Consider the following 16,117-nt stretch of genomic DNA (forward strand, 5'->3'; position numbering starts at 1 on the left):
ATAACACCTGTTGGCAAGAGTTATTCCCCGCTTGATTATGATGCTCCATATGATTTGTTTCTGCATGTTTTTTTTTTCTCATAAATAAAACACTGTTTTTGCTTTTCAGCTGTTTAAATGGGAATTGGAATTTGTTTTTATTTATTTTCAACGGTTTTATCAACTCTACTTGACAACATTTAGAGGAAAACTGAAAAAGTATAAACGAAAAAATTTTGCAATAAATTAAAATAAATCACATTGGTAGCCACTGTAGGAAAAAAATTAATTGAGATATGTTGTATGATAAAATTCATTTGTTTTTCTAAATTGAAATATTTTTGTTTTTATATGTAAACTAAATTCGATTTTTGCGAAATAATTTCGATTAAAAATAAAATCTATGCAAATGTGAAGTAATTCCGTGACAAACTAATGAGAAGTCACGTACAGCGCTAATTTATATGTAATTTTTTTTTTTTTTTTTTTGTTTAAGATAACGTAAAAAAACGATGCTAATGCATGTACAACTCGAATTTTTGTATATAAAATTATTCAGGCTGTTTTATGGAAAAATTGTGTCATGTGTCATATTCGTTTTTGTTTTTGTTTTTGCTTTCGTCTTATTTTTCAAAGTTTGCTTAAGTTTTCTTAATTTCGTTTCTTTTATGTATCTTCTTCTTGTTTTAAATGCTAATATCTATGCAGATACAATATGCTTAATTTTATGCTTTTTTGCTTTTTCTCATAAGTTTTGTTTTGTTTTACTAATCTCCTTCCTTGAAGAGCTTCGCCACAATTACTTTTTTTTTTTCGTATTTTCACACATATTTCAGAGGTCAAAATGTATATTTTTTAAATCTGTGTCATATTGCCTTAAAATACTCGACTTCGTTTTACTCTAATTTCTCACGCGGTTTTCTACTTATTTTGCCGCCGGCCTTGCTCACTCATGCGATAAGCTTAACAATTTCTAATATGTAGAAAAAAATTAAATAATAGTAATATATGTATGTTTGCATGTATAGACTAATTTTTATACAGAATTTTATTTTTCTTTAACATTTCGCTTTATAATTTAGCATAAGGAAAATGAAACTATATTCTCGCGCATAACTTAATTACTTGCGGCGATGTAAGTATGTATGTATGAATGCATTAAATATATGTATGTATATTCAATTGAATCAATTTACTGTGTTTTGGGTGTACACTTGCGAATATGTATGTATGTTTTCGATTTCCTTTTGCTATTTGCCTTTGTTTTTTGTTTTACATAATTCATTTTTAATACTCGTACATTGTTTTTGAAAATATCACAACAGTTTGCAACGGTTCTATTTTATTTTTTTTTTTTTTTTTTTTGAAGAAGTTGTTCCATTTACATATGGGTGCGTGTGTGTTTATCTAAGGAAGGGGCCGTTTAATGTGTACGTGTGTGTGTATGTGTGTGTGTGTGTCTCTGTTTATAAGACTGTTTATATTCTAACAGCTATGCACATTTTCGATTGTAACAATTTTATTATTTCTCAACGAATTGCTTAAAATAAGAATAGTAAAAATTAAATTTAATTTAATTTTAATTAAACTCTTACATTAAAAATTGATTTATTTTCTTGGTTTTTTCTGTTGATTTTTTGTTTCGAGTTTAACGAGGCAAACGATACGAAGGCAAAAAAAACTGAGGTTTTAATTTTTAATTCGTTTACTCTACTTTTCATTCTGCTATTTCGTTTTAAGACTTTTATTTGTTTTGCGTAAATTTTGAGGATTTATCGGAGTTTTGAAAGGTACTTTTCGGTTGCGCTTGATTTGTTTTCTATGTTATCTATCGTCGTCTGCATTCATGTTTGCCTAACCTTGAATTTTGCTTATTTTTAGTTGCTTATATGTATGTATGTATCTGTGAGTATCTGTGAAATTCTTCATTTTACTTTTATTGCAATTTCGTTCAACGCGGTAACAAAAATTGGTTTTGCTTTATTTTGTTTGTATGTTTTTCTTTTCTCGGTTTTCGTTTTTGTTTCCTATTCAGAGTCATTTTAATACTTCATAATTTCATTTCTATATCGTTCGTTTTACATTTAATTAATATTTGCTTTAAATTTCTTAGCGATCACAACGGTTTATTTCACAGATGTATGTTTTGGAAATTTTGCAAAATTTCTATGTTCTTGTGGTATTTGTTGTTTTTTTTTTTGTTTTTGTGAATATGCTTACGACTTAAATTAATAAAGGAAATAAACGTACGTACAAATAATAATTAAATTTTAATTTTAATTATAAACACCTCATTTCTCACACATTCAATTTGGTAGTTGTTGGTTGTAGATAAATTAAAAGCTACATTTTCAAATATAATATTATTAAATTCATTTTTTTTGTTTTATTGTTTACCGTTTCTTTCTACTAATTTTATAATTTTTTTTACAACAATACAACCAGCTGACTTGCCGATTTTTTGAATATCAATAATAAAATAAGCAAATTTTGAATATTCAAATATTTTCCGGCTCTTTATTAGTATTTTTTCCTGGAATGGCACGTAGTCTTCGAAATTTTCATTGTTCTATGTATGCATTTGCTTTATCAAGTAACTGTAATTTTATTTATATTCTTTTTTTCTATTATTTGCTTGTGGCTACTTTTGTTGCGGTTTAACCAGTTTTTTAAAGGCAGTCGTAGATTTCAGTTGTTTGTCAATACAAAAATTTCACTATTTACTTTAAGTAATTAAATTTATTTAGTTTATTGTTCACTCAGTTGCAGTTTCATATATGTATGTATGTATGTGTGTAATTTGCATAATTTTCATGTAATATAAACTACTAACTTTCTAATGCGTTTGCAGTGTTGTTTTATATTTAGTCGAGTGTTCCACTTAGAATTCGGGACTATATTGCGTGTTACAATTTGGAATTTGGCAGCATTGTTTATGATATAAATATTTCTTTTATTTAAACTCTGTCGTTACTTCACTAGGTACCCTTCATACTGAATTTATTGTTTCGCGTACATTTCTATGATTATTTATTTATTTTAACACAATTTAATGAGATTCCTTTTTTGTTGTTTTGTTGTTACAATTAGATGCTGCTAATTGGAATTTCGACGTTGGGCGTTCGATTCGCAGCATTCGCTAAGAGGCGGCGTGAAAATTTCCGGCTGTGCATATTTTTAGGAATTTTTTTACAAACGAGCAGGCAGCATAAAAGTATTTAATATTTAGCAAACTACACTATTTCTTAATTAAGATTTTTCCTTATTAAAAACTTATGCTTAAGTAATATAAGGTCCAGAAATAAATTGTTAAGATAATAAGTCTTAATTTGGGTTGTATCACCGCGCCGCGCTCCGTGCGAGAATATTGAAACGTCTCACTGCATTTTGAATTCCAATTAGCACAGCTGCTACATTTTACAAATTACTTTAAGTGTGTGTCGGTGTGTGTAAAGGTGAATTTGTTTCGTAATGTATATGTATGTATGCATGTATGTGTATGTATTTATAGTATAAATAAGATTCGATACTAAAACTAAATTGTTTGTTAAATTAAAAATCACTTGTAAATACCAAACAAATTTTGTTTTGTCAGTTCTGTTTTCTATTTCGAATCAGTTCAGTTTTTCAGTATCAGTTTTAATATTATTTTTTTGTTTTGTTTTCGTTTTTGTTTTTTTTTGTTTCGTTTTCGTTTTTTGAGTACTAATTTTATACATATGTATGTATGTATATGCATTTTATGTAGGTATGTTCATCACGCATTTTGGTGCCAATTACACGCGTTTACCTAAATAATTTCATTAGTCAATTTTTATCGTTTGTTTACGCACACAAAGTATAATTGAAATTTACAATAATTCAGTTTAATTAGGTTTAACTTAAGTGGTAGTTTGCATTTCGAATTGTTTGCGATTTTGCATTTTCTTAAGGCATTTCAGTTTAGCATCCATATGGGTACGTTTCGTGTATGATTTCGATCAATTTTGATTTGATTGTATATATTCAATAGTATTGTGTTCAAAATTCTCAATTGCGTTATTTTTTGCTTGTTTGGCTTTTCAGTTATTCATTACTTTTAAAGTACGTTTTGAACGGCTGTATTTTAACTAGTATCATATGTATAACAGAAAATGTATAAAACAATTGCGTCAAGCATAAATATATTTGCATTTAATTTGAATCAACTTGTAATTAAAAATAAATAAGAAATCATAAATCATACCACTTGGGTATATTTTCTCAAAGAGGAGGTATACACGTGAGTAACAAAATATAATAAGCAAGACTTAAATTAATGAATTAAAAACAAAGAAAAATGCAATATTTCACCAAATAATATAAAACCAAACAAGAACATTTACCACTAAATTTTAGAATAAAGAAAAAATGTCCAATAGAATTATCTCTGATAATTATGAACACTACAATCTATGCTAATATTGATAATGCAGTTAGTTATACATATTCTTCATATGGTAAATATATAAGTAGAACATTTATATGTTATCATTAGCGTATGTGTGTGTGTACTAGGTAAGTGGTGTAATTGTAAAACGCGCACTCACAATATTACACTATGTTGATGTTAAACGTTCTTTGCTTTTTTTTATTTTTGTGCTCACACAGGAAGGATAAACGGAAAGATGTATTTTATTTTCTACCTGCCCGCTGAGCATACTTAGTCAATTGGTTCTGCTTGCTTACTGTTGAGGCGTTTTCCAGCATTTTATGTGGTTGATAAAAGATTCGAGTTATCGGTTTAGCCAAAACGATTCAAAGCAAAGTTATTTATCAAATTTGTGGTATTCTCATCTAGGCCACAAATTTCAAGTATATTTTCATTGCGTGTTTCCGAATAACGCATTGATTTGCGAAACTTGAGTAACTCAAGTATGACGAACCTAAGAGAGAAGCAATTGTAATCAATGAGTTCAAGTAGACGTGTATGGAGCGCCAGCCAGGTAATCTAATAAGTCACTGTTGTGCTATAGATTCACCGGCATTTCGGCATTATGGATTAATTTTACAAATGTTAATATCAATTCATCATAATACCCTACTTTTCCAATAAATATTCACATACACAGACACTCACTTTGCTTTCGGGTTCCTCTTTTCGCGATATTTGTCCAAAAATTTGCAAAGAAATTCAGAGCTTTGTTTGGGATTACCACGACCAGCTGTGGGCACAATAACCAAGAAGACATCATACACTTGCTTACTTTCCATAGCGCGTAAAATTGGCACTATTAAACGCTGCGTGGTTTTGGTTACCTGCATACATTAAAATATAGAAAATACGTGAAATAAATACAAGTCGAAAACAGGTTATTGAAACTTACATCAAACACATTGCACACGTCAAGCGCATCTTCTACGGTAATCTCTCGCTTCCAAAGCATTTTTCCCAAACTAAGTTTTTCATCGCACCAATAGAATACATCAACTTCCTTTTCTTGTTTATAGTAACCGAAGGCCAATGCTACAGCGGCCTCAAGAAATCCCAATTTTTTGTGGTTCTTTAAATTTTCTGCAATTAGTGAATAAATTACGTTAATCGACTTGGTATTCGTGATTATAACAATTGAAAATATTTGTACGTATGTAAGAAAAAGTAATTCTCCGGTAACACAAAAATTTTTATTGGTACAGTGCACGAAAGTTTATGTGTTCCACTTACTTTTCCTGTAATTCTTTTGTATATTGATGGTGATGTGCATACGCAAGCCATTGCTTTGGTTGTTACCAAATGACTGCTGGTACAGCTGCTTCAACAGTGGCATCTTCATCGCTTCAACCCTTTTGGGCGCCAACTAGAAAAAATATAGACAGCTATTGAATCTGCATTATAGCGATTTTTTTGTGATACTACCTTTGCTAAGTCATTGTGAATACCCAAGTCGCGCATCTGCATAAGAAACACAATTGGATGAATATTGTCCTTGCGCAAGAGCTTCTTATTCTCGAATAATGTTTGACATAGTTTCATTATCTTTGGATTATCAAAGTGATTGTAACGTGCCAAATTGCGCCAACTTTTTAACAGCTGCAAATACGACATTGTTGGTATTAATGCCTCCATGACAGGGCCAAATCGTAACAAGTGTCCCGGCACTTGATTGTAACGTAACTTAAATTTACGTATGATTTTCAACGCCTCTGCCTTATTCTTGGTTGTGCGAAGTTTGCTTACGGACAAGACAGCTGATGGTGATATTTCAGTGTTACTTTTGGTATTTTCATTGTCTGCGACAGTGGATTTAGCCGCTTGTTGCTCTTCATCGGCAAGTGCGCTCGCATCTGTACGATTTTCAATAGTTGCAGCGTCGTCACTTGATTCAGAAGCTTTAAGTAATTCAGTACAGGTTTTGAAAAATGGGGTAACCACACCCACAGCACCGATGGTTTCGTCATTAATGTGGCATAACTTTATAAGTGATTTGTGCGTAAAACCATGTGCACCACGATGCGTAAGCCACATTTGGCATAGCTCTTCCGGCGTTTGATTCTCATACCAGGATGTTATGGCTTTACGTACTGTATTGGTGAATCCCTTATGTTTTTGCTCGCGTTGTATGAGTGTAGCATATTTGCAGAATAAGAAAAGATCTTTATCATTTAGTATTAACGCCGGAAAGGCTTTCCTCAACGATGTCTTCCATTTGATGTCGACATCGCTAGCTAAGTAAACCGCGTACACGAACAGCGACTATAAGATTGGCATTGAAAGTAACAAAATTAGTCATAATTTGCAATATGTTCAAGTAGTTAATATTCACCTCATCACGTCGCACGAGCGTGGTCTCCTGTAGAGCTTGCTTCAAAATCAAAAGCATTGCGGCATCGTCCAAAGCTTGGCAGAGAACCTGTAACTGCGGCCAATAATTACCCACATCGATTGAGCCACGCAGATGTATATAGACGGGCTCAAATCTGCCAAGATAGCAAAAGCGTTGTAACTTGACCTTTGCGTCAAACTCCATCAAAAGGCTTGGTCGTTTAACACAGAACTATAAAGTTAGCACAGAAGATGAAGACGCAAACAGATTGGAATTAGAAAAGCAGGTTTAATTTATTTTTTAAATACTTCACACGCCTAAACATTTAACTAGACTCCACTTACGTTTTCGAAGCTATAGCGAGGGTCTGATTTCTACTCAGCAAATTTCACTATCTACTCTCCGCTTTGCTGCCAACTGCGACCACAGCCCTAAATTGGAGACGCAAAAACAATTTTCAATACTTTACCAATTTGGTTACACGTTGACGGGTTTTTTCGTTTGTTTTTTTGTAAACTTTCAGATTATTTAAATGCAAAAATGGACAAACTCAAGAATGAAATGAAGAAGTGCGCAAAACGCACAAACCGTAGTGAAATGTAAATTGCAGGAATTTTGCTATAATTTGAGATGAGAGAAGTGTTGGAACTTTTAATCGATATACGGGAAACGAATAATTTATCGAAGACGATTTACCGACATGTGTGATTTCTTCACAACAGTAAAATAATAACAGTGATACGAATACTAATAGTAATAATAGCAACAGCAAGAATAATGGTTTTAAAAATACATATATACAAATATAAACTTTTATATGGGGTGTATTTAGCTGCATGAGAGCTTCAGATATCGTTAACTATGGTTTGACACTTGATAATGGCAAACTATCTTGACATATCTGTTCAATAAGGTTTAGCCAAGGCCAAGGTGGATTTATTATAGGTGACAGCATTCACCCAGCTGAATTTTTCGCCGTAGGTATGGCTTACGTCAAAATGATATGCTTTGTTTGTATGTATTGGCATGTTTACATTTGCTCCTGATTTTGACGTGATGCTTGAACCAAACGCAACAACAAATACATGTAGGGTTTTACTTATATGTGTTTGCTGTCACCTGTAATAAATTCGCCTTGGCCAAGTCAAACCTATTAAAGGTGGTATCGGTAAATCAGCTGATTTACTTTTTTTCGCCGTGTCCATGTGGCTGTCAGTCCAGAGTGAAACAAGGCGAATTCATTATTTGTTCCCCCTTAGCAAATACTTTTCTTTGGCAATCAAACGTGAAAATTTTGTTGTTGGTCTAGTGTCACCACCTTTAATGAAGGCCTCTTGGGTTTGGCAAGTCCAAATTGTACCAACTTAATTAAAAAAAACTTCATCCGGTTAAAAAAACATAAATAAATAATTCACGCTTACACTTCTGTTAGTTGTTTGGCTGAGCTCCTCATCCTATTTGGGGCGTCCGTCTGCCGAGGGCCAACCGCTACTAGAAAAAACACTTTTTCCATCATCCAGTTTAAAGTCAATATAATCGGCCTAGTGCATGAGCATGAGCATTCTTATCGAAGAATTGTGTTGAGTGATGATTTTGGTAAACGACTAAGTCAATAAGAAAAATTGGTGTATATGGAGCGAAGACAACCCTCAAGCCGTTAACGATTCACCAATTTCATGTATTAAAATTGACTTTTTGGTTCGGTTTACACGCTAGCGGCATCATCGGTGCTTAATTCTTACAAATTGAAGAAGGAGCCACTAACAGGATGACGCAACTTGCCATACGGTGCGCTTGACAATCAATTTATTCCCAAATCAATTTGGTGACAACTTTCTTCACAGAAGTGGTTCTTTTCACTGGTTCCCTCGTTCATGCGACTTAACGCCTGAACGCTTAAGCCATTTACTTATGGCGACAAATCAAAAACTCCTGAAGCATTGGAAGCCAATAATCAATCCTCCATTGACGTCATACGGCATCTGTTTCATATTATCATTTTAAATTCTGAAGCCTTATAAAATTTATTTATATTTTTCGTAGCTGCATGCGTAACATATCTAAATGCTAATCATTTAATCCAGCTACCCCAACTCTAAACCTTCAACTAGATGTGGCTTAACATCTGTCAAATTTCTGCTTTAACTTTGTCCCGTTTTCTCACGTGGGCACCTTCTTGCTGTCTTAATATTTAAATGGCATCAAGCAAATCGGATCGCTGCAAGGTGGATTTATTATAGGTGACAGCATTCACCCAGCGGAATTTTTCGCCATAGATATGGCTTACGTCAAAATGATATGCTTTGTTTGTATGTATTGGTATGTTTACATTCGTATTGTATTGTATTTTGATTTGATGCTTGTACCAAAGGCAACAACAAATACATGTAGGATTTTACTTATATGTGGTTGCTGTCACCTATAATAAATTCGCCTTGGATCGCTGTATTCGCGTATGCAAATGTGGCGGTAAAATGAAAATTGAGTTGCCAAACTACAAGAATTGCGATAGGTCAGATATGTTTCACTAGTAAAATTTGCGGGCTCCACTAGGCGTTTTGTTTTAAATGCAAAATGGAGATGTGCGAGTAGGATCAATAACCTGATATTCCTCCTACCTTAATATTATATTCCCACGGCATATAATTCGCTCTCTTATTCGTAATTCACTCCCCAATTACCGTTCGAATTATGTAATTCGTCATACAACATTTTGTGAGCGAATGACGTCATTTGTAAGCAGTTCAGTCTCAATTAAATACCTTGCGAGGGTTTCTTCAGAGCAATCTTGCATTCTACCATATCTTGAGGTTTGTCCATCCGAAGCAAAATTGTGAGAGTAACTTTGACTGTTAGTTCAGGAATGCTTTGTCAGCAGAACTGCGCATGCGGCCACGTCACCATGTACTCGACAGTCGAATTCTGCTGGCTCATTTCCCACGTATTCACACACTTGTCGATCTTGGTCATGCCTTCTGAATTCTTTTCACCATAAGTCATTGGTCACATCGCTTCATACCACGGCACATTATCAAAGTAGTAACAGTAAGGCAACCGAATAGACTTTTTTATAATTTGATCTCACCTCTAAAATGTCAAACTCTGTTGTTTTCTTCATTAGCATGTTCAAATGGTGCATACGTGCTTAAGAAAGAGAGCTCAGTGAGCTATAGTCTGCCGATCAGTTTGAGTTTGACAGTCTAGAAGTTTCAAGCAACAACAATATTCATGTCATTTTTGTTTTTGCTCGACTGCTGCTACCATCCAGATGTGCCTTTGCCTCATGTAAATTCAGTTTAAGGATTCTACCTAACGTTAAGTGCTGTACACACTGGCGATCATATTCGACAGTTCACAATATTCAGTTTTTCGTATATTTTATTTTCGTAAATCCAACGAAAGCACTTAAGCAGAAAGTAACGAAGCGTTGCGGTGGCAAGCTAGGCAATTTAATCCGTAGTTGGTAAAACAACTATCAACTGCTTGAAAACTGGCATTTGATGGTCTGGCACGAATTTTAAGTCTGAAATATTAAAAACTGAAGGGAAAAAGTAAAAAAATAATTTTTTCAAAATTCTGTGTGGTTGAATAGAAAATATTCACTGATACATGAATTTTAAATAATTTATTGAGATATTCAAATTTCTTTCTTTCAATTAAGTAACTTTATCCGCAGCACTTTTTATTTATTGATTAATCCTAAACGTTAAACCTCTGTCTCTAATTCCTCTGAGTTCGATCACCGGGTTGCTAAATAAAACTCATAAACATAACTTTCTGGCTTTATTTAAATTCAATGCTTAATCACTTTATATATCTTTGTGCGTCTACAGGTTCAACATAAGACTCAACACCTTGTGGGCACCTCTGGCTACTTACATGTATTTAACAACTACCAAAATTTCGTGTCGTCTGGAATTCATGTTTTTTTAGTTCCTCATTCGTTTCGCATTGTTGCCAGATGTGTTCCGAATGTTCATGACTCACCACAATATAGACGATGGAGTTGCAAACAACATACAAGAATCAGGGATCTTGCGAAATCGTTTTTATAGTACAGTTTGAACAACCATCCCTTCAAAGTTACTTGATGCATACCCTAGATTATTGCCAAAGAGATATTTATGAATATAACAATAATAATAGAAATTTATCAAAATAAATATTCTGAAATCTTCAGTTGTTTTAATGTAGTAATGTTATGAAGTATGTACTGCTTCCTTAGATCTGAATTACCCATGTTTTCTATAAAAACTCGTGTATTAGTTTACATTTAAAAATCTTTATTTTTGTTTTTGTAATGAATTATGCCTATGTATTTATAATATAAATACATATATAATTGGCACGTTCACCGTTTTTTGATATTTGGCCCAGCTCCTCCTTCTCTTTATGGTGTGCGTCTTGATGTTGTCCCACAAAAGGAGGGACTTACAGTTTCAAGCCGACTCCGAACGGCAGATATTTTTATGAGGGGCTTTTTCATGGCAGAAATACACTCGGAGATTTGCCATTGCCTGCCGAGGGGCGACCGCTATTCGAATAATGTTTTTTTTATTAATTTTGGTTTCACCGAGATTCGAACCAACGTTCTCTCTGTGAATTCCGAATGGTAATCACGCACCAATCATTCGGCTACGGCGGCCATATAATACGTGTTATTAATTAACGTTGATAATATTATAAACTGTTTTGTTAAAGTTAAATATGAAATAAATGTAAATTATTAAATTAACACACTTCAATTACCTGAGCACTGCAATAAGTGCGTAAAAGAGAAATTTCACCAAAACTAACAAATTTATTCGTTGGTGTGTATAGCATTTATAGGCACTGTGTGGGTAAAAGCTTGGTAGCACTGGTTAATTTAAGGCGAATCTACAATGGGTGACTTCACTATAGCAACAAGAATGATGGAGACGATTTCACCTTCCGAATTCGCTGTGTCGTAAGAGTCCATCAATAAACAAACAAAAGGAAGGGGAATTACTTGTTTGTGGAGAAGTGGAGTAGGCGAAAGCAATGGAAACAGTCAAACACAAGAAATTATGCGCACACACTCACACTTTCCTGCCACGGCGTAAACGCAAACAAACAACATCTGGAAGCTTTATATTAATTTGTGCCTTTACAATATAACAAGCCGCACTTTGTTTTCATTAGTGTATTTGCTGCGAATAGAGAAACAAAAGGAAGAAGAAAAGTTAACACAAGCAATGGAAACAAAAAAAAAAAACGCAAGAAATATAATAAACCCAGTGACATAGTTTTTTGCCTTATGCATAAAAACTGCATTTGGACGTTTTGTTATAAGTTGTGCAGAATTTAACTCGTACCCCTACATTTTTAATAGCTTGTTTAATTTAAAAATCGCAATATAACAAAGCTATTCACTGAATATTTAAAAACCAGTAATTTCTTTTCCTTTTGTTTGAAGAAATGACGCTAACTGGTCTTCAAATGCTCGAAAAATGAAATAGCGGTTTTCGGAAGGCGTTCTCTTCCGTATTTTGTCACCGTGAATGGGAGTAAATGGTGTTATTGCTCTAGTGAAGTCACCTTCAATGAATTCGCCTTGGGTAGATCACATGATGAAAGCTAAAGCGAATTCTCGAATGAATTAATTTGCCCTGGAGAAACCGTTACAAAGACAAATTTTCATTCATAAAAAATATTTGTTCGTTTCACATCGAGTGCCGTATTTTGACAAAAGCTATTTAAAGCTGTTTCGATATCAATAACACAATGCGAGTGAGTATCAGTTCTTAAATATTGAAATTTTAATAACTGTATTATGAGTTTCCTGAACAGATTCTACGTTCACAGTATCTGAAATATAACGCACAGCAGGCACTGGATGCCTCAACTGCAACTAAAACTACAGCAACGGTAAGCAGCTATTTGATAAGCTTATCTAAGCAAATGCTATATATTTGAACTTACCTACATTTGTACGTCCCCAGCTAACTGCTCAGACAAGACAAGATGTGAAATCTATACAAACACTTACACAGACAACGCACACTACGGTATGCCGCAGTTCGATACTACCACTCAAGGATAATTTGAAAGCAACGCTTCAGGGACGCAATTCCAGTATTCCATTTAATAACGCATCGGAGTTGACACCGGTTTTTCAAACGCCTTTGTCGGCTATTGAAAAGGATAAAAACGGCAATTACCTAGATGGATCTGGAGGGCCATTATCTATAAAGCAACGACGTCAGACGGTTGCTTGTGCCAGTGGTGACGAGCTTTTAAAAGAACAGGTGTTAAAAGGATTAAAAATTAGATTGATTAACACACCTTGCGATCGATATACGCGCATTAATCTAGTCGTAAGATTCTATGATGAAGGTGATATATGGTATACACAATTCTATCGTGGTTATCAGAATGTTTTGTGGTTGAAAATACCACGTGAAAACGGCCACAAAAAGCAGCGGTGGTATTTTAAGTGTGAGGTTTGCCAGAAAAAGTTGTGCTCTTTTTCTACGCTAAAGTCGCATCTTAATATACACATGGGCTTTTTTCCACATCGCTGTGAAGAGTGTCCTAAACAATATCCTGCCAGGAGTACATTACAGCGACATAAGAAAACAAAACACGTAGACGTAGTTTAGATGCAGTGACAAAGACAATTGCTTAGTAAGCTGCTATAACAAAGACAATAATAATTGCTTACAATTTGGACGAAATAACTAGCTGATTTAAGAATAGGAATGAGAGTGAATAGTTTGGTTTTGTAAGTTTTAAGTTTACAGCGTAGTTTCTTTTGTATGACAATCACCAAGTGAACTAAAATAAAACAAAAGTTAACATATTTTAATACATCACGAAACTGAACTTTTTCTTACAGAAAATAATGAATAAAAAATGATTGTTTGTTAATAATGGCTTGACTTTGATTTGAATTTATACACATACACACATCCATACATATGTATCTGTAATTAGGAGATGCGACAATTCCAACGACAGTCGGTTCTACGTTACCGGAAGGACCCGGATTTATATCCGGTCAAGGACCGTCACTCCAGCAGCATTCCCCAAACTTGTATGGGGAATGTTTATGCTCCTCAAACAATTAGAAAATAGATGAGTTCAACCGGCGCTAATTATTTCGATGCGTATTGATAATGAGATTTGGGAATCAAATGTAATTCACAAAAACCTGTCTTAGTTTGTTCTCACTATCTTCGGTTTCATATACTGGACTCTTGGCTTTAGCTATTTGTTTTCCGTCGAAAAAAAAAATCAAAACGGCCATATTGACTAAGGCAACATATAGAAAATTCCCAAATGACGTTTCATAACTCGCGACGCCATATTTTGCATTTCTAAACCCATAAAAGAAGCATTGGTTGTGAAGTGAAAGATAATAAGTTTATTATTTTATATTAGATTTTAGTTAGTTTCGTTTTCGGCTTTATAATAATCATATTAGTGATTAAATTATTTTATATTATACATACATATGTATTTTTGACGAGATTTTTGTTGCTCATTGCGTGGCGTTTTAAAGCTTTGAAAATATTAAATACATAATTGTAAAAATCAGTGTAATTATTTAGATATAAAAAAATACATGCACATTTCGCTATTCTGCATCTGCGGCGCTTAAGAAAATTGTTCAAATGAAGTGTTAATTTTGTGATGTTAATCGATTTTAAGAGAAAATTCTTCGGTGTAACTTCTGCCAATTAGCCTTGCAGGTGTAAACCTAACGGAAAAGGTTGAGCAAATTTCTTATTTTATCAAGCTCAAAGCTTTGCTTTTCAACTCGGATTTATTTCTTAATATCTAAGTCATTAATTTTGTAAATTATTTCTGCTATTCGCGTACAACTATTTTCTATGCTTGCTTATGTGTAGGCATGCTCCGTATTACATTTGTTGTATTTTGAAGTAATTTGAAGTTTTGTAGCAGAGTTTGTGTTTTATTTTACGCAGCACGATTTTCGTGATTACAGTACTCAACGCATTTTAGTGTGAATTTTAATTTGAATTATATGTGTTTGTTATTTTTCGCTTTAACGTTGATTTATATTTAAGTTTGGAGTTTGTATAAGGTAAAAATTTCGCTAAAATGTTAAAGAATTTTTCATATTTCACTATTTGTTAGTTGTTCAAATTTTCAATATTTTTATTTTTATATATTTTTTTGTTTTTTCTTTTTAACTTTTATTTTTACTTTTATTTCTGTTTACCAACTACAATTATTGCCACCTCTAATAAGAAAATATTCTTTGGTTGTTGCCGGTTATTTGGTTTTGTTTTTTCTTCATCTATTCTTGATTCGCAAATTTAATGTTTTGCACAGCTAAACCATTTTATGAGTTACTTACGAAACTAACGTAAATTTGCTATTTTGGTTCTATCCTTATTTCTCAGCTTTGCCCCTTATTTGTCGAATAATCGAAAGGGTTGACGTCACAACTGCTAGATTCTTACTACTTATAGATTTTCTGTAATCATTTTGTAAATAATTTTATCGCTCAGCTGGCACTTGCGCAAATTTGAATTTTTATCGCTTTATAATTTTTTTTTTGTTTTGGTTTTTGTATTTGACTTAATTTATTTTCTAGTGGTTTACTAATTCAAAGACTTAAGCTTCTTATTGCACTTAGTTTATAAAGTAAAATGTAATGCTTTGCATTTGTTCTCTAGATATCAATAGTTCATTTCAAGTTTTTATTCATCTTTATGTTGAAAATTGCTTGTATTTTATTTTATTAATATTTCTGCATTTTACTACGCATCCACTCTTTGACCGCTTTTCCAATTTGCTAGTGGTAGCGTTTTTAGTGTATGTATGTATGTATGTGTGTATATATTTTTTTTCAATGTGCGCATGTGATTAAACATTGCACTAATTATTGGTGTTTTGACGACCTATGTACACGTTCTTCCAGATTGCGAATTCATTGTGAATTTTGTTTATAAATACGTAAAAATGAAAAAAATAAAAAAAGGTGTCACAAAACCGAAAAAAATCAAAAAGATGCTAAAGAATAAAAATAAAACAAAATAAAAGAGATTTTACAGAAAATGAAAAAAAGGTGTTATAAAAAAAAATATATTTAATCAAAAGATGTTAAAACATTTTTTTTAAATCAAAAAGATATCAATAAATGTTTTCTTTGACCAAGATGTTAAAAAACAAAAAATCAAAAAGATGTTAGAAAAAACGAAAAAGAAATCAAAAAGATTAAAACAAAACGAAAAAAATCAAAAAAATATTAAATAAAAAGAAAGTTAAAAACTAAAAAATAAGACAAAAAAAAGAAGAAATGTAAATTATTAACTTATGTGTGTTTACAAAAAAACTCAATCGGCACGAAAAAAGCTGCACAT

General features: G+C 32.8%; 2 protein-coding genes across 2 annotated transcripts; one reads left to right on the forward strand and one right to left on the reverse strand.

Moving 5' to 3' along the window:
- Positions 1–1,242: 1,242 nt before the first annotated feature.
- LOC129237248 (RNA-binding protein Ro60) lies at positions 1,243–7,387 on the reverse strand. The gene is made up of 7 exons (XM_054871841.1): positions 7,106–7,387; positions 6,762–6,992; positions 5,855–6,691; positions 5,663–5,795; positions 5,325–5,512; positions 5,078–5,256; positions 1,243–4,883 (listed from the first exon to the last, which is right to left on the reverse strand). The coding sequence occupies exons 2-7, from the start codon at positions 6,963–6,965 to the stop codon at positions 4,742–4,744; spliced, it is 1,683 nt and encodes a 560-aa protein (XP_054727816.1). The 5' UTR covers positions 6,966–6,992; positions 7,106–7,387; the 3' UTR covers positions 1,243–4,741.
- Positions 7,388–12,402: 5,015 nt separating this feature from the next.
- Positions 12,403–13,655, forward strand: LOC129239407 (uncharacterized). The gene is made up of 3 exons (XM_054874874.1): positions 12,403–12,512; positions 12,573–12,650; positions 12,725–13,655. The coding sequence occupies exons 1-3, from the start codon at positions 12,507–12,509 to the stop codon at positions 13,382–13,384; spliced, it is 744 nt and encodes a 247-aa protein (XP_054730849.1). The 5' UTR covers positions 12,403–12,506; the 3' UTR covers positions 13,385–13,655.
- Positions 13,656–16,117: the final 2,462 nt, after the last annotated feature.

This window comes from Anastrepha obliqua, chromosome 2 (genome assembly GCF_027943255.1).
Source record: "Anastrepha obliqua isolate idAnaObli1 chromosome 2, idAnaObli1_1.0, whole genome shotgun sequence".
Lineage (NCBI taxonomy): Eukaryota > Metazoa > Arthropoda > Insecta > Diptera > Tephritidae > Anastrepha > Anastrepha obliqua.

What these genes read in the sequence shown, in the direction of transcription:
- LOC129239407 (XM_054874874.1), top strand. An exon ending in CAACTAAAACTACAGCAACG is followed by an intron (nt 12,651 to 12,724) that starts GTAAGCAGCTAT and finishes GTACGTCCCCAG; the next exon opens with CTAACTGCTCAGACAAGACA.
- LOC129237248 (XM_054871841.1), bottom strand. Translation starts at nt 6,965, where the DNA reads ATGGAGTTTGACGCAAAGGTCAAGTTACAACGCTTTTGCTATCTTGGC. An exon ending in TTCACAATGACTTAGCAAAG is followed by an intron (nt 5,796 to 5,854) that starts GTAGTATCACAA and finishes TATTTTTTCTAG; the next exon opens with TTGGCGCCCAAAAGGGTTGA. An exon ending in ACGTGTGCAATGTGTTTGAT is followed by an intron (nt 5,257 to 5,324) that starts GTAAGTTTCAAT and finishes TAATGTATGCAG; the next exon opens with GTAACCAAAACCACGCAGCG.